At 54.2% G+C, this 18,308-nt stretch overlaps 1 protein-coding gene across 1 annotated transcript; it reads left to right on the top strand.

The window, feature by feature from the left end:
• Nucleotides 1-3,287: 3,287 nt before the first annotated feature.
• TRARG1 (trafficking regulator of GLUT4 (SLC2A4) 1) lies at nucleotides 3,288-15,392 on the top strand (the record flags this gene model as incomplete). The annotated part of the gene is made up of 4 exons (XM_082861619.1): nucleotides 3,288-3,674; nucleotides 12,858-13,081; nucleotides 14,744-14,880; nucleotides 15,079-15,392. 4 exons carry the CDS (start codon nucleotides 3,288-3,290, stop codon nucleotides 15,390-15,392), a joined length of 1,062 nt encoding a protein of 353 aa, XP_082717745.1.
• Nucleotides 15,393-18,308: the final 2,916 nt, after the last annotated feature.

The raw sequence follows: 18,308 nt of genomic DNA, 5'->3' as shown, positions 1-18,308 counted from the left end.
AATGGGCCCAGCGTTCCCAGATCTTCATGTGAAAAGTCTGTGAAATGGATTTTTTAAAACACTGTTGAGCCAACACTGTGCAGGCCAAACCCACTTTGCATGATGAACGTGGCCCGTGAGCCTTCATCGAAGACCTCAGTTGGGGCGGAGTGGGGAGGCCGCACCTGCAGGCGGGGGCAGGACCTGGCCAGAGGAGGCGCAGCTGGCTGGGTTGGGCTCACCAGCCCCGGAGCCCAATCCCGGGGCTCCTGGTCCTCGCCTCTGCCCCTCCCCCTGGTTTCCGCTCCCACTTCTGGTCCTTTCCCTCACCACCACTCGGCCACTAGGTGGCACCACAAGCCGAGGATCTCACAGCAGACAGAGCAAACGCGGCTCCCAAGTCCCTCAACCCCAGCATACCTGGTAACCTCGCTGCCATGGGCCACCCTGAGGACTTCTTGGCTTTTTCTTTTCTCTTCGAGTTTTTATTAAGTCAAAAAATCCCTTTATGTCAGGTTCCTTCCGTCCTCCAGGCCAGTGCTGCCCAATAGAAATATAATGCAAGCCACGTTTTCAATTCTCTAGCAGCCATATTAAAGAAAGGACACAGGTGACATTAATTTTAAGAATGATTTATGTAGCCCACTATATCCAAAATATTATCATTTCAATATGCGATCTATATACAGTGTATTAATGAGATATTTTACATTCTCTTTTCTCGTACTAAATGTTTGAAATCTAGTTTTTTTTTTTTTTTTTTTTTTTTTGCGGTACGCGGGGCTCTCACTGTTGTGGCCTCTCCTGTTGCAGAGCACAGGCTCCGGACGCGCAGGCTCACCGGCCATGGCTCACGGGCCCAGGTGCTCCGCGGCATGTGGGATCTTCCCGGACCGGGGCACGAACCCGTGTCCCCTGCATCGGCAGGTGGACTCCCAACCACTGCGCCACCAGGGAAGCCCTAGTATATGTTTTATACTTACAGCACGTCTCAGTGCGGATGAGCCACATTTCAGGTGACTGGCAGTCACATTTGGCTGCAGGCTATGGAACTGGGCTGGGCAGCGGTAGGTCCACAGGGCCTGAGTCCTTCACCCCAAGAATCAGCTCCCAGGTTGTAACACGGAATCCTGTCTAAGCTGGACACGGACTTAGAGTCCAGGGGTCTCAGGCACCCAACCCGCCACCCTCTGCAGGAGGTCTCTTATTTAAAATGACATTAGCCACTCTCTCGAAGTGAGAGAGTGGCATGGACATATATACACTACCAAATGTAAAATAGATAGCTAGTGGGAAGCAGCTGCATAGCACAGGGAGATCAGCTCGGTGCTTTGTGACCACCTAGAGGGGTGGGATAGGGAGGGTGGGAGGGAGGTGCAAGAGGGAGGAGATTTGGGGATATATGTATATGTATAGCTGATTCACTTTGTTAGAAAGCAGAAACTAACACACCATTGTAAAGCAGTTATACTCCAATAAAGATGTTAAAAAATAAATAAATAAAATTGGAAGTTCCTGGGCACAAGAGCCCAGCTCACTCCCTCTGCCCCATCCCTGGCCTGGGGGAGCCCTCCTCCCATCCCTTTGTGGCCAGCTCTCCACTCCCTGCCCGTCACACTCTCTGCCTCCTTTGCCTTGTCACGGCCCTTGTTGGAAGCAGCATTTCTGAAGCCAGCTTGATACACAACCCAAAGATAATTCTTTCCACTAAAATGGCTCATCTTGCTCCAAACCAGCCCCTGGACTTGGACCAGGGATTGATATCTGATTGGGATACAGCTTGAGATGACTCTGGGCCTTGCTTTTCTAATCTGTGATATCAAAGGATTTGAACGCCACAACCTCTGAGACCCCTTCTCACCTCTAACTTCCCACCCCCAACCCCCATGACCTATGCCCTCCCCCAAACCACACACAGACACACACACACACACCCTGGTGGTTCTAGGTCACCTTATAAAACAATGTAAGGAGAGAGATCGGGGACATAGAAAGAGATGCAGACAATAGAGAAGGTGGCAGAAACGGAGGGAGGAGACATGAGAGAACAAAGAGACAGAGGACAGGCAGCCAGAACCCGGGCCCTTCAAGTCGGCATCTGCGCTAAGGAGCTCCTGAAACAGGATCTTTGCTGGCTTTTTTTTTTTTTTTTGCGGTACGCAGGCCTCTCACTGCTGTGGCCTCTCACGCCGCGGAGCACAGGCTCCGGACGTGCTGGCCCAGCCGCTCCGCGGCACGTGGGATCCTCCCGGACCGGGGCACGAACCTGCATCCCCCCCATCAGCAGGCGGACTCCCAACCACTGCGCCACCAGGGAAGCCCCTTTGCTGGCTTTTTAAAAGCACCTTAGAAAAGCTCTAATGGCCATGAGATGGGGCCAACGCTCCTCCCTAATAGCCCCTCCGCCCCACCCCTTTGTGAGCTGCTCATACACACATTCAGAGGGTCCAGGCAGAATCCAGGGGCCACACTAGTCGTAGCCCCCCCCGGAGTTAGGAGCCAGGCTCTGGCCTGGACGCCTCTGGGCGTTGGAGGTCAGGGTCGAGGTGGGATGCAGTAGGTCCAGGGGCCAGCGTTTCCCAACAGATAGGAGAAGCGGGAGCCTGCCCCAGTAGAGGAGCAGCAGAGGGCTCAGTCTCCCGTGACAGTTGAAGACACACCCATTTGGACCCACTCTGTCTTTCTGCCCCATCCAGAGCCCCCACCCAGAAGAGCAGGTCCTGGGTCAGTAGTGGAAGCCAGAGGCTGGCCCAAGTCCCCCTGGGCTGGGCAGGGCTGAGCTGAGCTGGGCTGGGCTGGGGCAGAGGCAGAATGCTGCTGGGCGGTTCTCTGGGGAGAGAGGAATTGAAAAGCATCTCTGAGGAGGGCAGGGAGGGAGGGAGGCTGGGTGATGTACACACACACACACCCACACCCACACACACACACACACACACACCCTCCCTGACTTAGTCTAAGCCTCACTCCGGAGAACAGCAGTCTTCTCTCTGCTCTTCGAGCTGCTTTCTGTTGCTTCCCCGCCCATCTGTGCTGTCAGCAGCATCGGCAAAGTTGGCCTCAAACTGGAATGGAGCTGAAGGCTCCAGCTTCCCGGAGCTCCATGGGGCAGTAGGCCGGCCTGAGACTCTGAACTCAGCTGGCCCGGAGAGGCTGACCCTCCCAGCCCCCAGCTGGCCCTTGCTCTCCTGGGTGACACGTCTGCCCCTGACCTGTAGGCCCTGAGTCTGGGCTGAGGAATGGTGCGCTGAGGTCCCTCTGGAGCCCCTCGTCCCGGCCTGGAGCTGGAGCAGCCCAAGGCCCAGGCCAGCATGGCCCACCCCGGGCAGCCTCAGTTTTCCCCGGCGCAGGAGCCAGGCACCGTCTCACCCCTGGACCTGCCGGAGATGGAGAAACTCCTCACCAAGGTCGGGGGCCAGGATGACAAGCCCCTGAAGCTGTCCAAGTCCCCCTCGGGGGTTCTGGACCTGGAGCAGGGCTGCCACAGTCTGCCCTTCAAGGTGGTATCCGAGGGGCACCGGGAGGCCTCGCTCCCCCAGGCATCCTCCCGGGCCAGCTCGAGGCGGGCATCCTCCATTGCCACCACCTCCTATACCCGGGACAGAGAAGTTCCCAAAGATTACCTCGTCCTTGCCATCACCTCCTGCTTCTGCCCCATCTGGCCCCTCAACCTCATCCCCCTCATCTTTTCCATTATGGTAAGTGCTACTCTTTGTTCCAGGGCAGGGGCTGGGCCTGGGGTCAGCAGCCACGCTTCCCTGCAGGCACCAGTCTCCCTGCCTGGGAGGTAGAGAAAAGAGCTGGGTGCCGGGGGCTTGGGGGAAGATTCCCCTTCTCAGCTGGTCTATTACTCCCCCTTGGAGAGGGGTCCAGGGGCCTGGAGAGCTTCTGTTTGCTATCCTCCTTCATCTCTGCTCCTGGACATCACAGCTTGACTTTGCACACATCCCTGCTGGGAAGGGGATTCCAGAGAGCCACCTGGAGCTAAATTCTGCGCAGAAATACAGCCAAGTTGGGGGTCTTGCCTTTGCAGGGGTCGGGGGCGTTGTCCCGAGGAGTCCTTCCTGAGTGGGGCTGTGAATCAGCAGAGGTTGCACCTGGCATGGGGTCCCAGGGCCCCATGTTCTCAGGAGGGGAGCCAGGCACCCCCCACCCCCCGGAGTTCTGTCAGCCTCTGGCAGCTCTGGTTTCCAAGATCAGGCAGTGGCTTCCCTGCCATGGACTGAGGGCTCCGGGGCCCGGCTGCCCCAGGGCTGCTCCTCTGGGGGTGACTTCTCGCTGGGGCCCTCTGGGCCTCGCCTTTGCACCGATTTCAGCATGTCTTCAGGGTGGGGGGGCCTGGGCCAAGGGTGGGAACACACGTGTGTCAGAGGGTATGGCTGGCCTGGCCAGGGAGGGGCATGGGGGCTAGTCCTTGCTTCCCACACACTCATGCTCTAGGGTTTTGAGTAAATTACCTTAGATCAGCTCCAATCCAAGTCATCTGGATAGAGCTACTTACAGAGGAGCCACAGAAAATGTTGGTACATGTTGGCAAGTGACTTCTGCGGTCCAGGAGATTGTGAGAGAGAGACACAGAGAGAGGCTGGCAGGGAATGACTTTCAGAATGAGGTAAGCAGCAGGGGACAGTACACTGAGAGGGGAGACACTGTCTGCTTCCCCTCTGGAGTGACTCCCCTGCTGAGTCATCATCATCGAGCCCCCAGGAGCTGTGGTCATTCCTGCTGCCCCACTCTCCTCTGAGAGACCCCTTATTTCCTCATACGTCTCTATCCACTTCACCGAGGCCCAGTCTCCAGCCAGGGGGGCCTTCCCCAACCCCCACCAAATCCAGCACCACCTGCCAGGGCTTTAGGGGACACTGGCAGGGACTTGGTGTGGGCAGCAGAGCCAGGGCTGGGCCAGGCCTTTGAGGAACTTCCTGTGCTGCCTGCTGCTCTTGGAGGCAGCTGGGGGCAGAGCCGGGCCACAGGGGTGCAGCCAGTGGCTGTGGGCAGGGCCAACCTCTTGGTTACAGGGAGAAGCCCCAGGAGGAGAGACAGGCTTTGCGGGGGGAATCCACACAAGGACCCAGGAGAAAACGTTCGCTAGAACCCATCTCCTGCTGGGGGTGGCAGGGTGTGAGCTGGGTAGGAGCTGCCTTTGTCAAGGGAAACCTGGGCCCAAGGCTGTGAGACCACGAACCCACCCCCAGTGCATTTCTACATCCTTCTCAGGTTCTTGAGTCAGGTCTGATGGTCACCGGGCCTGGGGCAGGGAATACAGTGCTAAACCAGATGCCATCACCAATCCCCACGAGCCTCCTGTCCAGTGGGGAGAAACTTGTAAACAGACCCTTACAACACATTGCAAGAAGCACCCACGCTAGACAAAACCACAGGGTATTCTGTGGCCTCGGGCAAGTCACTCAAACATCTTTTGTCCTCAGTATTCCCATCTGCAAAATGGGTGTCAGCATAACACCTAAATAGAGTTGTGTGAGCGTGAAATGAGATGAGCCATACAAAGTGCTAAGGCACCCAGCACATAGTAAGAGCTATTACGTGATGGTAGTAATTAGGTGAGTGTCTCCCTGGCGGGGATGGGAAGCCATCACATTTGTTGGTTTTTTTTTTGGCCGCGCCACACAACATATGGGATCTTAGTTCCCTGACCAGGGATCGAACTTGTGCCCCCTGCATTGGAAGCATGGAGTCTTAACCACTGGACCACCAGGGAAGTCCTGTTTGTTGTTTTTCTTAGAGCTTTGAAATATAATTCACATGTCATACAATTCACCCATCTAAAGTGGACAATTCAATGATTTTTAGTATATTCACAGACAAGCGTAACTATAACCACAGTCAACTTTAGAACATTTTCCTCACCTCCAAAAGAAACCCAGGGCCTTTTTTCTTCCCCATCCCTCCCAAACCTGAGCAATCACCCATCTTCTTGCTGTCTCCATGGGTTTGCCTCTTCTGGACATTTTATAAGCAGACATACCTCGTTTTATTGTGCTTTGCCGCTATTGCATTTTTTGCAAATTGAAGGTTTGTGGCAACCCTGCATCGAGCAAGTCTATCGCCGCCTCTTTTTTTTTCCAACAGCATTTGCTCACTTTGTGTCTCTGGGTCACATTTTGTTAATTCTCGAAATATGTCAAATATTTTCATTATTATTATATTTGTCATGGTGACGTGTGATCAGTGATCTTTGATATTACTAATGCAAAAAGATCACAACTTGCTGAGCAAGGATGATCAGTATTTTTTAGCAATAAAGTGTTTAAAAATTAAGGTATGGGGCTTCCCTGGTGGCGCAGTGGTTGAGAGTCCGCCTACCGATGCAGGGGACACGGGTTCGTGCCCAGGTCCGGGAAGATCTCACATGCCGCGGAGCGACTAGGCCCGTGAGCCATGGCCGCTGAGCCTGCGCGTCCGGAGCCTGTGCTCCGCAACGGGAGAGGCCACAACAGTGAGAGGCCCACGTACTGCAAAAAAAAAAAAAAAAAAAAAATTAAGGTATGTACATTGCTTTTTTAGATACAGTGTTATTGCACACTTACTAGACTACAGAAAGGTATAAACATAACTTTTATATACACTGGGAATCCAAAACATTTGTGTGAGTCACTTTTTTGTGATATTCACTTTTCTAGTTCATAGGACATCCCCATGCCCTGGGGAGGGAGGGGTCAGTTATTTATCTAGAGCTGAAATACTTGGTGCCACTCAAACAGTAGCAGGGGTGAAGGAGAGACAGAGAGTATGGAAAGAGAGTTAAGTCTCCATGCTGGTGTCTCCAGGTCCTGGCAACAGACTTCAGAGCTCCTCATCTGAAGTCTTCCCATTGGTTACCAAGTGAAGGATCAAGCCCTTGACCCCAGGGGAGAAGGAGACCCACAGCCCTGACAGCCTGGCTAGAGCTCACTGTCTGCAGAGCATGCCCTAGTATGAGGCTGACAGAGTCTAGCTAATTGTTCCCATTTACCAGATGAGGCAACTGAGGCATGTAAAACAGTGCCTTGCCCATGGTCACACAATTGGCAAGAGGCACATCACCTGGATACTGAATCCAGTGTTCTCTTCATGGCCCCACCCTGTATCTACCTCTGGGACAAGGATGGTATGTCCCTCCCAGGAAAGGCCAACCTTTTAGGCATTTATGCAGGGAGGGAATAATTTTACTTCCTTCCCTCTTTTTCTCCCCCACCTCCCAGTAGCCTCCTCTCCACCACCCACTCACTCCATCAGTGGAAGACTAATGGACCAGCAGTGTCCTTCCCACTGTAGCTCTGACAGGGGCCTGCTGGGACCAGGGCTGGGATCAGGGGCTCTACCTCAGGAGCTGTGATCACAGGTGTCCAGGCCCAGGCCTGCTCAGCACCGCAGCTTCCTGTGAGCTTCCTGGGGTGGCCAGGGCAAGGTTGGCTTCATCCATTTTACCCCTGGGTCAGGATGAGAAATGGCCATGCTCCCCGATCCAGCAAGATCTCCTGTCAGTGAGGGATGCTGGGCCCCAGGCAGTGGGCCTTCAGTTGTTGATAAAAGAAGCATCAGATAGACTTGGGTGTGTATCCCATCTCTACCCCTTTTAAGTCACATGACCATGTCCAAATCATTCAACCTCCTTCCTTAGCTCCAGTCTCCTCATCTATAAAATGTGTACTAAGACCACCTACCTCATAGGGCTGTTGGGAGGATTAAATGAACTAACGTGTGTGCCAAAGCCTGGAACATAGTAAATGCTTAATAAATGGAAGTGGTTGCTATTATTATTAATACTAAATGAAACTGCAATGTCGGAGGACAGGACAAACACCCAGTGAACAGGCATTTCTGGCTTTTAGCAATCTGGATATAATGGAGTCTCACCCTTCATTACAGCCTTGGGAGAGGGAGGCGGCCCTGTCTGTGGTTTTGGTTGCAGCCTCTGAGCTGTCCCTTCTCTGTAGGTTGTTCCTACAGCATGTGGGAGCGACGCAGAGATCCAGAGCGGCTTCAACGCTTCCTTACTTAGGCATTTTCAACAACTTAATTATTTAACTGATGTGTTGCAGGCTCATTCTCATTCATTTATGATTTATCCATTCACTCAACAAGAGTGCTAAGTCCTGACCAGGGCTGACAGTCAGCTGGTATGTAGGCATATGGCTTAAGATATTGACGTCTTTTTTTCTCTTTTTTTTGGCCATACCTCGTGGCTTGTGGGATCTTAGTTCCCCAATCAGGGATCGAACCTGGGCCCTTGCAGTGAGAGCACAGAGTCCTAACCACCAGACCACCAGGGAAGCCTCTTGAATAAGCTGGTAAACAGCTGCGGTCTCAAGCCCCTAAGTCTTGCCAATCCGTCCCATCCACCACTGCAGCTGCCCTGACTCCTTCCCCAGGATCCTCCACCACCCCTCCCCTCTCTCCAGCAACAGGGGGGTTAAACTGTAGTCAGGGCATTTCAGAAACAATTGTGTCTATGCAGAGACAGTGCTGGGAAGCACATGGAGAAGCACATCCTTTTGCCTTGATCTACTGGGAGATGCTTGATCTCTGTGGAAGGGCCAATAACTGATCATCCCTGGCACATCTTGTCAGTTCTCCTGAGATCTGCTAGGCCTTGGCCTGAGCCTCATGGGTGGAGAACGCTCGTTCCTGAGAAGCTCTGTTGCCACCCTCCTCTGGCTGGTTTCAGCCTCTAGCAGCTCTCATCAGCATCCTTCTCACCCTATCCTCTCCCCAACCCCGCCTTGTCCTTTCCCCACACTCAAACTTTTTTCAATATCTTTCCTCACTGATCTATTAACCTGAATTCATTTTCTCACTCACCATTCCCACAGTCATTGCAATCACAAATGATCTATTAATTCAGTCATTACAACCATTACTGCAATTATTATTAGTTGCCTTCAACTTGAGCCATTTGGTGTAAGAGGAAGTTGATGTCACTAACGGGGATGCAGAGCAGCTGGTAATTTACTCATAAAAAGAAATGAAGGGTTTTCCTCCATCCCTGGAAACAAGGGATGGATCTTTCATTTGGTAACTAATTGGGGAGGGGGGTACTTCAGAAATGAGTGCCAGCTAGCAGTGGACAACTTCTCATGTTCTTAGAGGCAGTTACTATCCCTCCTTTCTACAGATTGGAAAACTAAAAGTTACAGAATAGTTGTGAGGTTTACATTGCATAGAGTGTATAAAGTGTCTGACACAACAAAGAAGCCACAATCAGGTCTGCCCTGTTCCATGCAGCCATTCCCACTGTGTCTCCTTCAGTGGCGTCCCTCAGGCTTGAAGGAACACGCACGACCTTCCATCAATCCAAGGATGCATGGATTGATGGCTCTGCGGATAAATAAGTGAGACTGGGCTCAGTATAACTGAAAAAAATTCTCTCTCCCTCTCACCTTTCTTCCTCACCCCTCATACCCAAGAAACGACCTGTGTGCCTCTCTCCATGGCCCTGAATCATTACTGCACAGACATTTTCTGGAAAATGGGGGGCAGGACTCATCTTAAACCCTCTGCCCCTCCCCCTGATGCTATATTTACAGCTGAGAATGAGTCCTGGATAATGATTCAAGGTAACCCCAGGATTTCTGAAGCTGAAATTCCTGGAAATCCCAGAAGTCTTTCTGTATGTTGCTCCCTCTTCCTCCCAATGTTGCCTCGGTGTTGATGTCCTGAGTTTGGTGACCTGAGCTTGCCGTCCATTAGAGCATTTTATCCTCTACCACTCCTATGAGGCAGGGATTGTTATTAGGCCATTTTACAGATGAGGAGATGCAGCTGGAATACAGAACACCAGGCAGGCGTGGTGAGAGAAGCAACTGGAGAAATGGAGAAAGGCCAGATCAAGAAGGGCCCCAACTGTCACAAAACGGAATCTGGATTTTGTCCTGTAGGCACTGGGGAGCCTACAACTGGGTGAGACAAATAGAGGATTTCTTCAAGACAGGAGAGAAAAAGATCTAGTCAAGAAGGAGAGGGTGAAAAAAAAAAAAAAAAGAAGGAGAGTGTGAAAAGACCAAGGAGTGATTGGTGCCCCAATGTCCCTGGGCAGCAGAGAGAGGCTGAGGTCTAGACTTGAGCTTGCATAGTTCCTGGCACAAGGTAAATGTTCAAATAATGCTAGGGGTTATGACCATTCCAGTGGGGATGGAGGAATCTCAGTGGGCTTCACAGAGGAGGTGGCATTGGAGCCAGCTGTTGAAGAATAGAGAGGATTTGGACTTGAGGTGTTATGGGGGAGCAGGAATGTGGGCGGGAGAAATAGCACGAGCAAAGGCAAGTGGAAGTCGGTGCTCATACCCTGAGCAGTTCAGATCGGCTAGACCCAGAGGTTGTGGAAGAGAATGGCAGAGGGTAAAACCAGGAAATGCAAAGCAAACCTGAGTTTGGACTCTGTTCTGCAGACAGTGGGGGGCCGTGGAGGATGCTGGACAAGAGTGATTGCCTCAGCCATCATCATCTCTCTGAGACTTTGCCTCAGCTCCTGGCTCTCCTGTGATCCCCCACTACAGTCAGGGGGGTCTTTGGGAAACCTGCATCCAATCATACCATCCTCTGCCCCCATCCTTCCATCTTCACTGGCTCTCACTGTTCTGGGATAAGGACCGACCTCCTTGCTGTATGGGAAGAGCCCTACCTGGCCTGGCCCTGCCCGCCTCTGCAGCCTCCTCTTCCTCAGTCTCAGCCCCGGCTGCACTGGCCTTTGTCAAGTTCCCGCCTGCTTCCTTCAGTCAATAACGATTTATTGAACATCTACGTATTTGCCACGTAGGGACTCCCTCTGGGCCTTTGCACATGCTGTTCTCTCTGCGCAGAACACTTCTTCCATTTGAAAAAAAAGCTATTTAATTCTTACTCATCTCTCATATCTCAGTCCAGATGTCCTCCCTTCAGGATGTGTTCCCTGACTCTCCCCTTTTATAAACTCTCATAGTACCAGGTACCTCTCCTTCGGAACGCTACCCACACTTGCAATTTTGCTTTTATTTGTGTGGTCACAATGGAGGCCAGCCTCCCCCCAAGGCTGTAAGCTCCATGAGCATAAGAACCGGGGCTCTCTTGTACACCGCTGCACCCCAGGGTCTTAGCACCATGCCTGGCATGAATATCTATAGGGTGAAATGGTGGTGTGGGGAGTAGAATGGAGAGGAAAAGAGCTTGGAGCCAGGGGGAACTTCAGGAGGCTCTTGTCATGGCTTGAGTGAGAAGTGGCCCCTGGAACTAGGGCAAGTGCAGCAAAGCTAGAGAGGAGAGTTGCAATGGAATTGACTAGGAAACTAATTAGTAGAGTGGGATGGGAGGGGAGTTATGACCAAGTGGGAGGACTCCAGGCTGTTGCCAATAATTGGGGCTTGAGCACGTGGAAGGCAGAGTGCAAGGCAAGGAGCAGATCTGGGAAGTAGGAAGCTGTGGTTTGGGGCAAAGTGAGTGAGGTCACACTGGGGCAGACAGCTGGCACTGGCCTGGAAGGAGCTTGGCACAGGGAACCACGGGGTGGAGGTGGGGAATCAGAATTCTGAGAGATGAAGACAGGACCCAGGGAATGGGGGGTGCCCCAATGAAGAGAACAGAGGGGGAGGTGTCACTTCTGTGAACTTCAGCGTTTTTAAAAATGGGCAACACTGCCAACCTCATAGAATGATTCTGAGGCTAAATGAGACCATTTAGGCATAGTTGTCAGTAAGCTGCCCGGCACAAAGTAAGGGCTCAATACATCCTTGTCATCATCGTCACCATCATCGTCAAGGTACTTGATGGTTCCATGCTGAACTCAGGAGCCTCCAATAATCAGAACATAAAATAACCAAATAAATGGCCTGAGGTCTTGTAAGTCGTCACACCTTTAGTACACTCCTGCCTGAGCCTGTTCTATCAATAGAAGTCCAAGTTCTAGAGCTGGAGGAATCTGGAGGTCCCAGGCCAGCCTGGGCAGTGGTGAGGGGGGAGAAGCTTGGGACACACCTCCTACTGCTTCCCCCCAGACCCCTCATGATCCTATCTGTCCCTATGTCCTCTGTCCATCCCCATCCTAACCCACCTGATTTCACCCAATTCAATAGGGCCAAGAGAAGCCGAGCTCACTGAGGAGTGGAATATCAGATAGGGGTCCTATGAAGCCATATGTGGCTCCGCCCCGGCCCCAGCCTTCCTGGTTCAAACCCCAAATGCCTCGCCTTTCTGGTGTGATCTGGGAAGTGGACTTGGTTGAACAAGGATGTGCTTCCTGGGTGGGATATAGGGAGAGGGAGGGCCAGTGATTTCTTTCCTTTTATGGCAAGAGGGGGCTCACAGAGCAAAAGAAGCAGGTATGTCAGGCCATAGAAAAAGCCACAGGGGCTGCCTTAGTGCAGCTGTAGGAATGAGCCTTGGGCTGGGGTCCGCAGGGGCCTGGCTTATCTCTCCTGCCAGCTCAGCATGGCCTGGACCTGGTCCACCCTCCCAGGCCCTCGGTCTCCACTATACCACCCTGCCCGTCACTGTCCTGAGATAACACCCTGCATTGCTCGGTCATGCTTCCAGCTGTCCCCAGCCAGCGAGGGGCAGGCTTAGTTACGGGTCTCCTCAAGAGGTCTGGCCACTGGAGTCCTGAAGGAGCCCCCTGCCGCTCCCCTATGGGGGCTGCTGGAGTGTGGGCCGCAGTGGGGACCGGGTGTTTTCCAGGGGCTCAGTAAGGGGCCCCCTCCAAGGCTGCCAAGGACAGCCTTCCTGAGGTCTCTGCCACCTTCTCTCTGCAGTCTCGAAGTAGCATGCAACAGGGAGACCTGGACGGGGCCCGGAGGCTGGGCCGCCTGGCCGGCGCAGTGGGGACCGGGTGTGTTCCAGAGGCTCAGTAAGGGGCCCCCTCCAAGGCTGCCAAGCACAGCCTTCCTGAGGTCTCTGCCACCTTCTCTCTGCAGTCTCGAAGTAGCATGCAACAAGGAGACCTGGACGGGGCCCGGAGGCTGGGCCACCTGGCCGGCATGCTCAGCGTCACTTTCATCATCCTGGGGGTCGTCATCATCATCGTGGCCGTGGCTGTCAACTTCGCAGGTGAGGCCCAGCCGCACTCCAGCTTACTCAGTGAGGACTGCGGAAGGCTGTGGCCCAGCGCCCTGGGACGGGGTTGCTGGTGGGGAGAAGGGTAAGAGCACGTGTGGGCCACAGCCTTTTCCTCTCACTCAAGGAAAGCAACCCAGTCCCCTGCAGGGACTGGCTGAGTGGGGTTGCCTTTCTGACTTTCTAATGCTTGGAGAATAGATCACTAGGAAAGGGCGTGGGAAGAGCACGTGCCCAGGAGTCAGAGGCCACGAGCTCTAGTCTCAGCTCTGATGGTCCTGGGTCCTGCACCAGGGTCTGCCTGGGTTGAGTCTCGGGGTTTTCACGTCGAAAACGGTAGGAAGAAGCCTCCAGCACAGAGGCTTTTGTGAGCATCACCTGAGATGAGGCATGTGACTCTGCTTTGTAAACTGGGGGCCTGCCAGACAGCATCCCTGATGAGACAGCCAGGACCTACTGGAAGTCAACCATGCACGTGCTGGAAGTCAGGAAGCAACACTTTTGTGAGCGCCCAAAGGTGGCCCAGGGAAGTTATCCAAGCAGGACGACCATTTTCAAAGGTGACACTCAGCTGCTCACAGAGCCCAGGCAGCTTTGAGAATTTCTGGGCTACGCAGGTCAGTGTTGTCCATTTCCCTCTCGTCACACACTCACATTGGGAGCCTCCAAGCATCTCTGCCCCTTTGGTGATCAACATAAGCTGTTCCCCTAAAGACCCTGCCCCTCAATGTGTGCTCCGTGGGCCAGCAGCCGTGGCTGCTGACACCAGGAAAGGGCTGGAAATACAGAATCTCAGGCTCCACCCAGACCCACTGAATCAGAATCTGCATTTTAATAAGATTCCCAGCCCAATCGTTATAGTTTGGGAGGCACTGATCTGGAATACAGAGTTTTCAACTTGGGGTAGAAAGCCTGGGATTCAGCCGTGGGGTCATGGGGAACCTTGGCCTCGTAGGAGAGGGAAGAGTTCAGGTCTGTAATCAGTCTGCCTGGGTTCAAAATGCAGGTCCTCCATTTCGTCTGTCTGAGCGGAAGCATGTTCCATAATCTCTGAGTTGGACAGGTGTGCAGGTGCCTGAGAAGCAGGAACCCACTAGCCCAGGGTATGAGCCTCAGTATCACCTTCTGACATCTCAGTCTCTTTGTTCTGCTACTGCTTGTCACCTTAGCCATGACTTTCAATGGCAAGTGACAACGACTGGACTCAAATTGGCAAAGGGGACTGTTTAGTTTTCACTAAAATATTCTAGCAGCGATGGTTCTAGCCTCAGGGGCCCACGTGCCTACCTCCGAACCAACCACCGAGGCCCTGGTCCTGTCCTTGGCAGGAGCTCACTTCCACCGGGAGCCCCCAGCCAACTCACCCCGGTACCATTTCCCGCTAGGAAACAAAGACTCAAATCCTCAAAAAAGGGACCAGAAGACCCTATGTTCTGAGCTCTGTTCTGCCATACCTGTTCTTTTCTTTACAGTTCAGAAGAAATAAACCTAACTAGGGGGCTGTGCTAGCAGAAGCAGGCCCCCACCCGCTGGAAAGCTCCACACCCACATGCCCCATGTACCTCGGAGGACAGGATGGTGACTGCCAAGTGCCCACCTGTCCCCCAGCTTCAAAAGTACAAACTTGGAGGGAAACCCCCAAGTCACCCCATTGCCAGCCCACATCAAATGGGAAAGCAAGAGGAAGAAAGGAAGGGAGGAAATGAAATTGACTGTGAAACCAGTGAATATTGTGGTTTAATCTCAGATGCACGTCCCGGCATTTTAACCCCAGGGTTCTGGCTGGTTTCTCATCCCCACGATTTCCTGGGACCTGCCAAGCAGCACATACAGCCAGAGTGAGAAGAAACCAGCCCCACAAGCAAGACTACAGCGGGGAGAGAGGTAGCACAGTCCCTGCGTGTCTGACGACCGGGAGAAAAGACGCGGGCCTTTATTATCTTTTGTATTTTTCTTGAGGCAGGATAAAAAAGACTGTTTGCATGCCTTGTGCCACGTGCCTGCTGCGATCCCAGCCAGTACCCTGAGCTCAGAGGCCAAGCTTCTGCTCAGCACATGCCCTGGAACCCCTCGGACACACAGGATGTGCAGCTGCTCTGGAAAGAGGCAACAGCCATACTTCAATCCTACATCCATCGCAGGGTGCAGGCACCGAGCGGAATGTTGGTGGAGACAGAAACGGGGACAGCATGACCCACAGACCTCTTCCCAGACATTTCAGCCTCACGAGCATCTCGGCTGAGAAGTCTGGTGTCAGAGCATCTGCCAGGCTGACGCAGTCTGCCTCTAGTCCCTACCTGGGCCGTAGCCTGGGCACCAACCAAGAACTTCCGGGGCCTGACCTTGCCTCCAGGACAGCCAGTGAAAAGGAACCCAGGCCTGAGCTCTCATCCTGACAGGCCCTCCCTGGCTGTCTGGGGCACAAACTCAGAGTTTCATGCAGAGGGGCTCAGGGTCCCCATGCAGAGGGGCTCAGGTGGGGCCTGGGCTCCCAGCTCCCAGCCCAGCTGCATCTGATGCTCTGTGCCTCACCCTGTGCCCCTGGCCAACCACGAACAGCGAAGGCTTTCCCTGGAGCAGGCTTTGGGACCACCCCTGGGGGAAATTCCCATGGGCTCCCAGGCCATTAGGGGTGTTTGTGCCTTCTGCAGGGGCGTGGGCCAGAGTTTTTAATGAAGGTTTGTTGTTCATGGGGTCTAGAGAGTTTCAAGATAGAGGGAAGAGCTTGGCTGAAGGGTCCCATCTTTGGGGACCCGGGCTTAGGAACACACATCCACATGCCCAGAATCAGGGGCCCAGACACCATGGCCTTTGTCTCAGGACCTAATGGGATACCTGGAAGGAGTTAAGCAGGGCCCCTCAGATTTCTCCCGGGTCTTTCTTGCTCCCACTTCCCCTGTTGGCTTCAGCCCCCAAACCCTTGGAGAAGGATGCTACAGGCCTTCCCACCCTGTGAGGCCCTGCCTAGCAGCTAGGGTTCCAGGAGGTTGGAAGGGCAGGTTCTCAGGGCCCCAAGTTGGCCAAGAATGTTTCCTCTGTGCCTGTTCAGGACCTTCATGCCTCCTTTCAGGGTCCCTGCCCGTCTCTCCCACCCTCCTCAGAGGCTCCTGAGGAGGGAGCATGTCAGCACAGAGGCTCTGTCTGCCGGGAGGGGCTCTGGGTCCTGGGTGCAGCCCCAAGCCTTCTAGGAGGGCCTGTATGAACAAGGGGAGGGTTCAGGGCCCAGGGGCATGGGCAGATCCCTCTAGGGCTGGCGTTCCTGTGTCAGTCACCCACCCAGGGAATAAACTCCAACCTCTCCCGACCCTAAAGGAGGGACCAGCTGGATTTGCTTTATGGGACCTTTGAGGCCAAAATAGAAATGCCCCTGTTTGTCGGGGGGGAGGAAGGGGATAAGCCCAGAGTATCTGTGTCACTTTCAAGGTCAGGTCAGGCCAGGGGAGTCATGATGATGTCTATGAATCTGACATTCACCGGCCCCCACCCTGGAAGGAGGGGTCATGAGTCAGCTGTCTTCCGGCAGGTCCCAGGGGTCCCCAGCTTCAGCACCCAGGGAGAAGAGAGCAGTGAACCAGACTGTTTAGGCGTGGTCTTGTGGGAAAATGATGGCAGAGGTGGGACCGCGGCCTCTGTGTGCCCTGGGACCGTCACGCACACCTAGACCTGCCCCCCATCTACAGTCTCACCCACAAAAACAGGCCCTGCCACGCACGCACTCCCACAGATACACACACTGGCTCCTACTCCAAACCCAGGATGGTGGAGAAGGAGAGAAGCCACAGCAGATCACTGCAGACGCAGGCACGGCAGGAGCATCCTTCCGTTCAGGCGAGAACGACTTGAGAGTCTTCTAGTCATACTAAGGATGTAGCTCAGAGGCATCCAAGGTGTGTGGGAGGGGCAGAGGCCTCGGGAGACGGGCCCTTCCGGCAGAGAGGAGCCCAGGGCCAGAGGATGGGAAACCCTTCAGAGGTAAGGCTGGGACGGAGGGACCCTGCTGCCTCCCACCCACAGGTCTCCTGACACCCCCAGGCCTCGTTGAATACGAAGGGACAGTGGCCCTGCCATCCTAGCGCCTTCGTGGGTCCAGTACTGGCTGCATGAACACAGTGGTCCCCTGGCTTGGGGCACTGACCCAGCCCCTCCCCAGGTCCCCTAGGGAACAGCAAGCACCACCCCCTGACCACCACCGGCCCCCACTCACCAGTTCTCTCTGTATTTCTCGGCATGGAAAGAAATAAAGCTGACCGTCCAAGCCCACCGAGGGTCTTGTTTGTGCCGCTGGGTTCAAAGGGTTCCAAACAACTTGGGGGGCACTGGGGAGCCTGGCCATCCAGGGGCTCCATGGCCACCATGAAGCATTCCCCTGGGCAAGCCATCTGTTCTCACCCAGCCTCAGTTTCTCTGGTGAGCGATGCTGGTCTTCCCTTGGTCGTTCCTTCTGCCTCTGAACAAAGGCCTCAGGCATTGAAGAGGGCAGGAGGCTGTGCTGGCGTCTTACAAACCTTGGTAAATCCACACGGCCATCCGAGGGGGTCGCTAGTGTTATCCCGGGGTTCCGATTAGTAAACCGAGGTTCAGAGATGTTCAGACACTGGGCCCGGGTCACACCATGCCTGATGCAGAAGGTACTGAAGAAATGTTGGTGAACTGACCACATCCCTAGGTCTGACCCCAAAGTTGGCTTCTTGCCACCATGCTTTGCTGCCTGGAGAGCAAAGGCTGTAGGGGGCAAAGGGCGTAGGGGTACATGTGTCTGAGATTCAGCAAGGGAAAAGCTGCAGCTTCCACAATGCAGAAAGCCTGAAATCACAGATGGCTGCGCCTTCTCTCTACCTGGACTCCCCACCTGTGAACGGTGCGGTGATCCTCTCTGCACACCCACAGGGCTGGCGGAGACCCAGTGGCGTGTCCTGGTGAACCGTGAGGGCTGGATACACGTGGGGAATGCCAATAACAATTTCCCAAGGCACAGCCAGGAGAGCACCCCAGAACCTGGGAGGTGCTGGGCATCCCAGGCTGGCCCTTGAGACTCTGCTCCCCTCCATCCCCAGCCCTACCTGCCTCTCCCTGACCCATGACAGGAGACCACCCCGCGTGCCCAGGAGAGGTCTCTGGCCCAGGCCTCAAACCTTCACTCCTTGGCTGTGTCAACTTGGGCAGCCCTGGCCTCTCTCTGGGCCTCAGTCTCCAGGTAAAGGAGTGAGCTGTGCGGGTCTAGAGCGGGCTTCTCAATCCCTCCCGGCGGCACGCTGGAATCACCTGGGAGCGTGGGCCACGCTGGTGCCTGGCCGCCACGCCTAGGGAATCAG

Source organism: Leucopleurus acutus (assembly GCF_964270905.1).
Source record: "Leucopleurus acutus genome assembly, chromosome: 19".
Taxonomy (NCBI): domain Eukaryota; kingdom Metazoa; phylum Chordata; class Mammalia; order Artiodactyla; family Delphinidae; genus Leucopleurus; species Leucopleurus acutus.
The sequence above is the reverse complement of the archived record's forward strand: the minus strand, read 5'-3'. Positions and strand labels throughout refer to the sequence as shown.